Source organism: Sceloporus occidentalis, unplaced genomic scaffold (assembly GCF_023333645.1).
Source record: "Sceloporus occidentalis isolate IW3139 unplaced genomic scaffold, rSceOcc1.0.p SCAF_12, whole genome shotgun sequence".
NCBI lineage: Eukaryota > Metazoa > Chordata > Lepidosauria > Squamata > Phrynosomatidae > Sceloporus > Sceloporus occidentalis.
The window spans coordinates 22,391,365-22,404,389 of record NW_028316992.1 but is presented as its reverse complement, the minus strand read 5'-3'; the positions used below and the strand labels follow the sequence as shown (position 1 = coordinate 22,404,389).

Genomic DNA, 13,025 nt, shown 5'->3' with positions numbered 1-13,025 from the left:
TGCAGCCTTTTCCCTCAGTGCCTGTCTTCCAGGCGCTCCCTGAAACTATAGTGGTGCTCTATAGAGAATGCCATATAGAGAATGTCATATAGAATATCTATAGAAAATGTCAGCTTGGAAGATGACCATCTTCCTCTCCAGACTGCTATGGAGAAGACTTTCTCCTCCTTCTACCAGCCATCACTGAACCCTTTTACTCCAACCACTGTTTCCACTGACTCTTACAATAATACTCTTCAAACATCTGTCCATATGTCTGTCTCTTGGTGGTGGTGGTGGTGGTGCTGCTGCTGCTGCTGCTGCTATTGCAACTCTCTGTTCTAGATCACACAGGCAAGCCTGAAAAAAAGTGAAATCAAACAAAGTACCCTTTGGTCTTGGATGCCAGCCGCCTAGCTTATTTGTAATTTCTTCAATATGTTGACTGAGGGACCAGGAAATTATTCAGTCCAATGGCTCTACAGGAGTCAGGCAGCAAGCCTCCAGCAGGTTTTTCTTCTCTGACCTATGGTGGGGCCAAGTTGGATTTCCCCTTGCCCTGGTGTTCTTGGTGCAAGTAGTGCTAGTGCAAGACTCCCAGTTGCTTTGTTATTCAAAAATTAAAATATTATAAATAAATATAAATGAATTTGAATATGGCCAGAGGGTGGGGCAGAGTGTTTTTCTTTAAAGCTATGAAACTGAGGGAAATAAGCACACGAAGCAAAGAGTTGTCCTAAATTTGGATCATGTTACTGACAGTGCTGTAGTGGTATGAGAGTTGAACTGTGGTTCTGGAGAACTGATTCAATTCCCTGTTCAGCCATGGAAACTCACTGGTTGATCTTGGATGGGGCACACAATCTCAGCCCCAGAAAACCCTGTGATAGGGTCATCTGAAGGTCACCATAAGTCAAAAACAACTTGAAGACACACAACAAGAAGTGCCAAATTACTCTTTGAGCTACAAAGCAGAGAGGATATATATTTGGTTATTCACACACACTGTTATGTGAAACATTCTGTTTCAAGGGATCTCCAAACCCAACATAACTTTTTGGAAGGAAGACATGAGGGACTGCCAAAAGAGAAGGAAAATTCTTGGACTAATGAAAGTTCAGTGGACACTTCACATTTGCTGGGGTTAAAGGCACAGGACCCATGTGAAAATGAAATAAACACAATTTAAAAAAAACAAAACACTCCACAATGCCTAGAGAAAGGAATCTCTGGGCCCTTGAGCTTTCTGGAGGACCTAAATATTCCTAGAGAGAACGTATTAATCAAATCCACAAATAATCAAATCCAGAAAAGTCCACAGTTCCAAATGTGAAAGGTGAACAGTACCTTTTGTATATCAAAGAATGTTTCATCTGCAGAGAGACATCAATTGTGTTGTGTTGCATCTTTTTGTTGTACTCATTTCTTTTGTATGCAAATGAACTATGGTATATGCATTAAAAAACTACTACTAATTAATAAAAGTATCCTTTTCTTCTTACTGTGGCTGAAATCCAAATGGCTACTTTATGGGTAATGAAGACATTGTACAGGCTTTTGACTTCTTTCTTCTTGGAACAAAAAAACAGCAACAATATCAGAGGGTGATTTTGAAAGTCCCCAGTATTTCAACAAGGGTTGCTATGTGCTGTGGGACCTGTTGCCCAACAAGCCTGGTGGGCATGCAGAAAAGCCAACTAGTCCAACCCTCTGCCATGTTTAGTCATTTGCTCTTGATGTTCAATATGTAAGCTTTTCTCTGCAATCTCATCAAATTTTAAATATAACATATTTTTGGGAAAGGATAACTACTATTTTGTTTGCTTTAATTTAAAAATAGATTGCAATCCCAATCTGAAGAAACGTGGAATAAACTGTTAGTGAAAAGCACTAAAGATCTGGTGTTACAGAACACTCTCCAAAACTAAATGCAAAGAAAAAGGGGATTTGACTATCCTGCAAAACCAGTCCTATCTTAACTTAAGGCAGTATTAGAAAGGTTAAGGAGCCATCTGCTGGTGACTTCAACAAAATGAACTGTATAGCACTGCTACTAAAATTTCAATTATAAATTAATTGCATAGTCCCATTTAATTATCCATAGATTCAAACTGCCCATGGATAATTCAAATGAAGTACTTTTCACTGGAACATACAGTCTGCCACATATCTGCCAACAATTTCAATTAGATGCTGGTGGATTATGGGTGTCTCAGCTGGTTAAAAACAAATTGGAAAATATCAGCGTATTGATCGGAAGAAGACAGCTTACTGCTCAGAATAACATTGTTTTATATATAGGCAAATCTTTTCATTTTTGTGAACTTGGAAACAGAAAACATTCATATAGATTACCTATCTTTGAGTTAATAAAAAGTAAGATCACTACATATTTTGTATTTATCTAACTGTACTTCCCCATAGCTAATCTAATTTAAGAAGCCAGCTGACATTATCTCTGGGAGGGGAGGCGGGGAAACAAAGGAAGACTGAAATATTGTAGGACCTGTTTAACCATAATGATTATACTGTAAAGGTTCCCTTGTAGAGAAGAGCACTTTTTCAACCACTAAGAAGAAATTTAATTTACTAAAGAAGAAAAATGGTTGCAGGAAGAGAAGGAAATAGAGGACTCCCAAAGGCCATCTATTTTTAAAATGCATAATATTCAATTGATTAAAGCTAGAAGTATTAATCACATAAATTGGTAGATTAATTAGTAAATTTATTATGCATGACTAAAAATGTAGATTTCTCTTAGATTCTTCCCCTTTCTGTAACAATACCATTGAGATCTGTAAGCAATATGCTCATTTTACTATCCCTTAATATATCAACACAAAACTGATCTTCCAAAAAGAATTCTTATTCATAGTTGCATTCTTTTCCCAACATGGGCAATAATCACCATGTAGGAAAAACTGTATACAGTTTCCCACCATTTAAGGGTTGGTGACATCCTAGAAATTGCTGTGTTTTTAGAAGAGGTTTTATTTCCCTTAGGCTTTCCAGATCGAATGTGATAGGTTGTTTATGATGTACAATCATTTTTATTATTATTATTTTTGCATAGAAGCAATATGCATTTTTTTCCCTGCAACATCTCAAAAAAGCAAAGCAGGCTTAAAAATTACAGTTTTTTTTTATCTTATCAGTGAAAGTTTCGTTTAATGAGCTATAGCTACAGCTATAAAACCAAAAAAAATATGATTAGTGCTTGTAATCAGAATTTTCTAAATAATAATAATAATAGGATTTATTTATATACTGCCCAATCACTGGGAATTGATAGTATTACTGTATATGGCCATTTCAGGCAACCCATTTTTTTCTATATTGTACGTTTTTGTTTACATGCATCATCAAGTGGGATCAATAGGGAACCAGTTCATCTGAAGGGCCTTTTCTGCTGAATGTCCTGCAGGTGCTGCTGAGCAATAATCATAAGAGGTTACTACCCAGTAGAAAATTTATTTAATAATCTCATACTGTTCATAGCAACCATTTGTGAAACAGACAGAAACAAAATAAAAAACCCCTTGAAGTATTGCCTTTTTCAAGCTGAGAATCAGAACCACAATGCATTTGAAGCAGCAGGTATTAAGAATATGTATTTGTTGTGATTTGGAATGTAGTAGGTATATTCCAAGTTCATTAAAATTAATGGATCTGACATCAGCTTTAGTGGATATACACTGTACCCTGAGGACTTGTTCACACGTGACACATATTTTTGGTGAAGGTTAATTATCATGATTATCTTTAAATCTTCCTCACAAATATCATGTGTGAACAAACCCTCAGGATATCATGTATATCCCCGAGAAGCTGGTAACAAATACATTTATTTAGATTTGGGCTAGGCCCACAATATACAAGGCCTCAATTGGTACATTTTTATTAATATTAGTACTTTACTATTTAGATTATGTGTTCTAAGCTCTTCACATAATGGAAAACAACTCTATAATGAACATTTCTGTATGTCCCCAATATGATAGATGTGGAGTTGAGGCTAAGCAAGAGTAGCCTGCCTAAGGCCATCTAGGAGAGGCCACATTTAAATGCAGACTTTTCAGAACTATTGCTGAGTCACATAGCCATCAGATCTCAGCTGTTTTCTGGCTAGTTTTTTTTTTTAATATTCTGTATTTATACTTTTCACAGGTATTGCCCTAGAATTTTTTTTTTACAGTTTTACCAAGGCCTTTGTAGTATGTGAATAGTATTGATGAGAAATTAAATTTCCTTTGTAGTACAGTACATCACTGTTTACTCTAACAACAAAAAGGCAGTACCCAGTTTCGGCTGGTTATCTCGTTTCTGACTATTTTGTAATATTTTCTGAATTATTGTAATACAGGTGTCATATCAACCAAATACATCCTGTGTAATTTAGGCTTTCAGTTTAAGGTGTTTCATAGATGTGTCACTGTATTTAAATACTGAGAACCGCAAGTGATTATTTTTAAAAGGTAAAAACTCTAACAACATATTTTAAATAAGATTTTAAGCTACAATAAAGATATTAGCATTGAGGTGCTACAATGCCACTCTATTGTTGTTGTTTAGTATTTGACAGTCTTTAGTATCTATTAGCCTTGTGGGTTTTCCTATCGATTTCTGCAATACACTCTACATGGGGCAACCCTTGTGCTTAGTTTGGAAAGTTCAATTAGTTCAGAACATGGCAGCCAGGTTGGTTTCTGGTAAAGCCAGAAACGATCATATAACACCTATTTTAAAATCGCTCCACTGGCTGCCTATTAGTTTCCGGGCGCAGTACAAGGTGTTGATCATGACCTTTAAAGCCTTACATGGCTTGGGTCCAACGTATCTTCGGGACCGCCTACTCCCGTATAATCCACTCCGCGCACTCAAGTCCTCTGGGAGGAATTTATTGCAGCCTATGTAAACTAGGCTAACTGTAACCACTCAGAGGATCTTTTCGGCAACCGTTCCCAGATTATGGAATGGCCTGCTGGAGGAGATCCATCACATTACCAGTTTAGACAGCTTTAAAAAGAATGTTAAGACAGATATCTTCTGGCAGACTTTTCCCAAATAGAAAACCGGCCACCAAAGTGGAACCCATCACCCCTCTGAATCTGCTATGGCTACTGTTTGACTTGTTTATTTTAAGGTATGTTTTAAAACTGTTAATGGTTTAATCGTTATTTTAGGGGAGGGTGGAATATTGGGATTGTACAATTCTAATTTGTAAACCACCCCGGTTATCCTGACAGAGAGGCAGGATATAAATTAAAAAATTAATTAATTTATTATTATTTATTTGCTATATCCCCTTTCTCCCAGAATGGGAGCAGTTTCAGGGATAGGAGCTTCTGCACCAGTATATGGATTTGAAAGCTACTGGGCTCATTGCATTGAAATGAACCAGGTAGGAGACACAATGGAGCTGCCCTACCAGAAACATACTGCTAGCATGATATAAAGACCTACAACCTTTAAAAGTGTTACATTTAAAAGATTTTCCATTTTCACCATTCAGGTAGCCAAGCAACTACAACCTTCAGTCATATGGATTGGAGACACAGAAAAAACTTTCTACAAAAAGGTGCCTAAAGCAGAAAAAGAGGTAAATGTCATTTCTCCCTCTATACTGCCAGCATGACAAAGTAATGAGAGTATTTTTTACTAGTGTCATTTTTTTTGTTTTCTAATGGACACCCATCATCAGTAACTTTGGGTCAGCTTCACATAAAAAGCAATATGGAATAGATCATGTCTTTTATTAGAAATGTTTCTTTGCTGAAGGAACATGTTAACTTTGGATTAAACCATATCTCTTCACTGGGCACAGTGGAAATGAAAAAGCCAGATCAGTTTATAAGGCAAATAAGAAAACAAAGGCAAAGTGACAGCATCTCATTTAAGAACTGGTGATAATTCTGGAAATTCTCTATTTTGTTTCTGTATATAAATCTGACTTAATTTTTTTTAATCACTCACAAGTAAAATGGTGATTACCCAAATAATGGGCTTAAGTCTTAACTGAGCACACATGGTTGTTTTGTCAGATTTCAGACAACTTTTGCTTTCTAGCATCATCATGGTACATCATTCTGTTATCATTAACAAAATGAGAATAACAAATTTACCAAGCAACAGCCTACCAGTTAAATGTCACCTGAAAAGAAATTACAATCCTGGACATGAGATTTTGCTCTAAGTTTAAGAAATGCTTTGTGACACACTCTTATTTCTCTTTGATCCCAGGTTTAGTGTCTCTAGAGAAGTAGGAATCAATACTTTCAAAAACTGCATAGAGATGTTGAACCTAGCTATGAGGTGACTTATGCCCTCTGCTGGCTCATCTTTGCAGAAACAGTTTGCCACACAGATACCAGTAAATAAAGTGATGCGTATATACTAGTATAACTTTTTTTTTCACAAAACCCGTATACACCTAGAAAAAAGAAAATTGTGCTACAGAAGATGTGTGCTTAGTTGTTTGCACCAGTTATCCTGAACTGAAAATAAATTCAAATTTTGGCAGCAAATCCATTTAAATAAACTCAAGCCAGGACTATATTTGTGACACTAATATGTAAACATTTTCCAATACATAGAATGTAATCTAACGAAAATTAAGCAGTTTTAGATTTAGTTTATGTTTGTGTTGTATTGTCTATATTTTCAATAAAAAATTAAAAAAAGAAAAAGAAAATTAAGCACTTTTACATTACATAGATTGCAAAGGAAAAGTTTAACATATGATTGAATTTCTATCATTGATATCAACAAAACAAATAGGTATTTATCATTGGCTAAATTGTATCCTTGTTAATTTAGAAATGTGAACTTTTCACTTGTTTACAATTTCCTGCCAAGGGTATAGTCAGATTTACATATTTAAGCAGCAGACCTGTTGTGAAGCATATTCACTGTATTTTAGTTACATATGAGACAATGCATTGCCAGAATCCTATATTACCTTTTACTTAACTTTACATATATCTAGCTAGGTAGCAGAGCCACAAAGAAACCCTGTTAGTGAATTCTGAAGATGCATAACCAACAAGGTGGTTATGAACCTGTAAAGAAGTAAATTTACAGCGCTTTATAGATAAAGGTTAATAATAATAATAATAATAATAATAATGAAGTAAAAATAAGTACTATATTAGCATAACTAATCCTAAAAAAAATGTGTCATCATTTTTTGAACTATGGAGATTCTTTGTTTAAGTATAATGCATCTCATCAAAAAGCTTTTGCTTTGTTGTAATCAAAAGAAGTCCTTGCAGACAGCATTGGCTCTCAGTCTCTATTTCTGCAAATACATAAGAAGCCCAACACCAGGTTATGCCTTTGTAATCATAAAGTCAAGTGAGTTTCTTTGTTCAGGAAGAAGAAAATCATTTATATGTATGGGTTTTTTTTTACAAAAAGTTCATGGACCTTGCCTAATCCTAGATCACTTTTATTTGAATTTGATCTGGAAGATGCAACCTAAACGTTTGAGAAAACAACTTGCCAAAACTTTGAAAACTCTGAAAATTGAAGACCGAGTACTGATAGTGGGAACTACTAAACGACCTTTTGATGCAGACCTCAAACCCCTTTGCAGAGTTTACAAGAAAATAATTCTGGTTCCAAGGCCAGACTACGCTTCAAGATTTGGCAAGTATAAGAAAACGTGATATGGAAGTGTTGGTTATGTAAACCTAATTTATGCAAATGTATCTCAAAACTAAAGTGTGTTATGATGGCCATCAAAAAGATCATTATGAAACTTCTAAATTTTTACATTATTTGGGTCTTTATTGTCCATATCATATCTGACATGTTAATGTACCATAAAATGTTACAATCTTGTTAACATAGATTTTTAGATCTTGAATGGAAGATAATCTACAAAATTATTACAGGATTGGTAATTCTGAGATAGATAAAAATTTTCACCAGAATCCAGAGAGTGCCATGCAATTATTGTGCACTCAGTGGAGTTTCTTTCCATCTCTCCATGTGCAGTCCCTGCCCAATTGAATACTTCCTGAAAAGCCTCTCCAGGGAGGCATGCAATGCAGCACAAAGGAATGTAGCCAGGAGGGATAATCTTAACCCATTTCCTCCACACCACTCCCATGTATCTGAAAACATGCTTTCCATACAGTCCTCAGAGTATTTTGCTCTTAATTGGATTGAGACCTCAGATTTTTCTGCTGCTTACTGCCACTGCTATTTATTTTTTAAATAGTTAATACAGTTAGGCTTCTGGATGTACAGTTCATGTATTAATAACCTCATAACTATATTTTTATTTCCTGACATTGAATAGTTTTATGGAAACACTTCATTCAACAAAATGGAGGGGTTCTCTCTAAACCACTGAATATAAGTTGCCTGGCACAAGTTTCCGATGGGTATACTCAAGGACATATCCTCAATGCAGTTCAAGCTGTCCTAACTGAACGGCGCCTAATGCAGTTGAACAAGAAGCCACTGGTTGCAGCTGAATTCTTAACTTGCTTAGCCAAACAGGATCCTGTATACAAAGAAGAAGAAGAAACATTTAAGGTTAAGTTGATCTGTTAAGAAATGTACCTTTCCCCCTTAATTAAATAGTAAACTAGAGTTCATGGTTTTACATAGCACACTCAGAAATTCCTAGAACTTATTCATATATTTGGAAACATCTATTTGCCAAAGACATGTAGGGCCATGTGCTCAAACCAGCTTTCACTCCATTGCTAACTTTGCTTGATTACTATGGATTTGGAGTAATGTCTGTAGTCCAATGACTGTAAAAGCTGGGGTACAACCTAAAACAAATGCCCAAAAGCCTGCTTGGTTGTTCAACACCACCTATTGTCTCTGCAGTAACCTCTGACCCTACAAGTAATGTACATGGTTCACAATAAACTTCAAATGCTTTTTATTGTATTTTTGATATCATGCCAGCATTTCATAGTCCAAGGAGTGATTTACACCTCAGTAGCTCAGCCAAGAACCTCTTGGTTTCCTTGGTTGGAAACCAGCATCCAATGAATCATATTACAGCAATTTTTCTCCTATAGAATAATATTTCTGTGACACCACACTTTAGAAATCCTGCAAAAACAGTTTACCCCCACTCCCCTGACACAAAGCCTTTGAACAACACATGCCTAAAGAAGAGTTCCAGAATGAAAGATGTCTATCTCCTCCTAGGTTTGGTGGGATAAATATGTCATTCCTTTAGTGTTTGGTGGGATCAATATTTATCCCACGAATTGTAGCGTAGTTGTAATGTCCCAACGCCAAGCCCAAAGTACCTCTGTCATTTCAATACTGATATTTCAATATGAAATCTCATGGCCATGGCATGATATCTTCTAAGAACCTTTGTAATTGTTCCCATTTTCAGTCAACTTATTTTACTGTGATAATTGCCTGCTTGTATCTGTTTTATTTTTAATATGCTTTCATGCTAGATGAAATGTGTAATTTAGATTCCCCACTTAAGTTTTATCGACATAGAAAAATTGGCAACAAAAACAAAAATGCCATTCCCCACTGAGATCAGAGAGCCACGTTCACTTGTGCACCTTGCCACACTGCCAAATTTCAAAGATAATTTTCAACGAGTTACATACCCTATGAAATAGGGTTGATCACAGAGATTGTAATGGTATCATAACTATAGCAACTTGAGTACCACAGCTATGTATTCATGTTAATGAGCCACTTCAAGCAGATGATTGCTACTGTTCTTGTTATAATAGCAATCTCAAGAGAACTAAAGATTGTGATACTGCTTCTCTCTGAGCTATCCACAATTAGGGATCTTTTAAGAAAAAAAAAACTATTGCAGACAGAAAAAGAAATGTTACTTGCATACTTTCAGACTCCTTAAAATGCATTTCCATCTGATTCTGTAGGCTTGGTATGCAAAGACTCCTCTGGGAAAAGCACGGATCAAGTCACTGACAGAGAACGAAGATACTGCAAAGGGGAAAGGAAAAGGAAAAGGGAAAGACAAGGGAAAGGATAAAGAGAAGACAAAGGAAGGCAAGAAGGGCAAGAAAAAGAAGAAGAAGAAATAGCAGTCATTTAACTGAAAACTTCTCTTACTATACTGCTCAGTGTACAGAAATGTAGTCTACTGTTGCAGGGAGCAGCTATAGGGGTATTTTCCTTGAAATTTTAGGTCTTTGTTTGAATCTACTACAGCTTATATTTACCAATATTCTGTGAAAAATTCAGGACAGGATATCAGTGTGGCATTTGATTCCCTCAGGGTGAACTAATGGCCACTGAATTTCACTGTTCTTTCTTAGATGTTTTCAGATAGTAAATATCATTTCTTAAATAGTTATGGTTAAATTAATAGGAATCTGCTTTAGAATTTGACTGCATAGTGAGACATTTATTTTTGATCATCTGTGGCAGGGATGAGCATTTTGTGGTCTTCCAGATGTTGTTGGATTGCACACCCCACCATTGCTTATGATGGCTAGGCCTGATGTCAGTTGCAGTACAGCATCATCTGGAGGGCCACACATCGCCAATCCCAGATATTTGGGCATGAATATTCCCCCAATGAGATTATAACACATTTATACCTAGAAATCCCCATTGAGGCCAAGCAAATCCTATTCCTCAACTTTCCCTTTCTTGATGAGCACACCGGCAGCTCTCTAGAGAGGCCAGGAATTCCCACATGCCAATGTTCTGAATATCACAAAGCTGCAGCACAGAGGGGGAGGGGGGCTGGATGGAGATACAGGAGACATCCACAGATTTCCCATCTCCAGATTGACAACACACACACACCCTTTACACATGCTGGAATGAGGTCATAGGAATAGAGAAGACATTGGAACACTGTGGCAATCCTTTCATGAGTAGGATTTGTGTTTGCTATCTGTTTATGCCTTACTAAAGTTTTTCAATATCTTTATGACAATTTTCAGTGTATGTGACTATGTTTCAATTATCAAAATAAATATATAATATATTATACTTTCCAGTAAAGTGTTTAGAGCTCAAAATATTTGTTTTCTCTTTAATATGGCAAAGGTTTCTTTTAAAAAAAATCATGGTAGTCCACTGACTCAATACTTAAATGTAAGAACCCAGTAATTATTTTTAAAATTAGAGCTGCCTCAATCCCAGATTCCACAGATCTCAAAAATCTATGAGCCTGAATTCCACATGCACTTAGACTGGCTGCAGTTTCTGATATAAATTAATAGTGCATGCCAACAATACATATTCAAAAACATGCATCTAGCCAGATAAGCAGGGAGCAGAATGTATAACATTTGGGGGGAAAATCATTACAATATAACTAGAAATGCCTGAACTGTTAACTGACAAAGATCCCAACACCCCACATGAACATGTGAATTGCCTTTATTAGGGATGTTGAATTCATTTCAAATTCTAAGACAAATTGGGGCCTTTAGGGTCAGTTATGATGCTTCTTGGGCAAAACAGGCTTCCCAACCAGAACCAAAGTAGACTCTTGTATGTTTCTGGCCCTTAAAAGTGGTGGTATTTTGGTTACTTGATAATACCAATACACCTTTCCGCTTTAGAATTGAGCTACCATGGGGACTAACTGAATCTTATAGGTGAGAGGGATTTGCCCAGGAGAAAAAGCCATGTTCCATGTTATTTCAATTCTCACTATGATGAAGGCAGGACCACAAAGAAAGGCCCCTCCAGATGACCTGGATGAACTAAGAAGTACATGTGGTAAGGTGTTTTCAAAGAGACAGCCATGCTAGTTTGCTACAACATAAAAAGGAAAGTGGGGGGAGCAATACTTTCAAGACAACTGGTTTATTTTAGTGTGAGTTTTCATGGAGTTCAATCCACTTTCTCAGACATCCCAAAGAAGTTAATATTAAAGCACCAGATATATAGCAGTTAGGTGCTATGTCCTATTATGCTCTGATCCTAGAGCATAATCAGAGCATGACAGGAATCAGCATAATAGGAGAAAGAAAGATGAAGATAGTGACCATGATATAAACTTGGTGTAAGATGATGGATCTGTCAAGCTGGTAGAAGTTTTGAACTGGGAAAGCAATAAATCTGTTTGCCCAGAGCCAAATCACATGAAATCAATAACTTCTTCAGGGAGAATTCCTGTTGTTATATATGAGGACACATATATTAATATATGTAGTGTGTCAAGAAACCATTTTCTCCAGAATTGGTTGTAGCTCATTCATGACACATTTCAATGGCCTCAGTTGGGGGCTGTAAATGACCAATGGTGGGGTTCTGTCATTTTCTCTTTTGGGTCTGTCTTGCAGTGGATGCTTTCCAGGTACCCTAACATGCTGATTTGTTTTCTCACCTAACTGGGTGAGTATTTTAGTATGAGAAATACTGCTGCAAAGCCATCAGCTTTCAGTCTCTGTCTTATCAGTCTAAGCCCATGGTGGTGAACCTATGGCATGTGTGCCAGAAATGGCACACGAAGCCATTTTTCATGGCACATGGAGGGCAGGAATGAGGAGGAACAATCCTTCAGCTGCCTCCAGAGAGGAAGCCCAGGAGGGTGCGGGGGAGAGCAGGAGGAACAGGTGCGTGCCTGTTCCTCCTCCTTCCTGGCCATCCTGGGCCTTCAGCTGCCTCCAGAGAGGCAGCTGAAGGCCCAGGGTGGCCGGGGAAGAGGAGGAACAGGCACACACCTGTTTCTCTTCTTCCCCCCTAACCCCCCCCCAGGCCTTCAGCTTTCTCTAGAGAGGCATGAAAGCCCAGGAGGGTGGGGGAAGAAGTCCCACCCCAGAAGACCTGCCCCTGGAGGGCAGAAGTCCCACACTGGAAGGCCTTTTAGTTTGCGCACTCAGGCCCTGTACAAACGAGCAGGAAGGGATGGCGAGACACTGCCCCTTTCTGTGTCGGATCAGTGCCATGACAAATGCACATCACGGCACTGATCTGGCCTCTGCAGAACACAAAAAGGAGCTGTTTTTTCCAGCTCCTTTTTGTACCTGCAAAGCAGCACCATAGCCACTACTGGGTGGCTTGATCTACTGCACCCTTTGGTGCAGTGCCATTTGGGCACTGCACCAAAATGA

The 13,025-nt window shown here is 37.4% G+C and overlaps 1 protein-coding gene across 2 annotated transcripts in view; it reads left to right on the top strand.

Moving 5' to 3' along the window:
* DRC11 (dynein regulatory complex subunit 11) overlaps positions 1-10,948 on the top strand; it is an 85,260-nt gene extending 74,312 nt beyond the window's left edge. For both annotated transcript variants that reach the window (XM_089477823.1, XM_089477822.1), the window contains exons 17-20: positions 5,492-5,578; positions 7,449-7,626; positions 8,285-8,523; positions 9,867-10,948. In XM_089477823.1, the coding sequence (XP_089333949.1) occupies positions 5,492-5,578; positions 7,449-7,626; positions 8,285-8,523; positions 9,867-10,031 (669 nt within the window). In that variant the 3' untranslated portion in view covers positions 10,032-10,948. The remainder of the gene's footprint in view (positions 1-5,491; positions 5,579-7,448; positions 7,627-8,284; positions 8,524-9,866) is intronic.
* Positions 10,949-13,025: the final 2,077 nt, after the last annotated feature.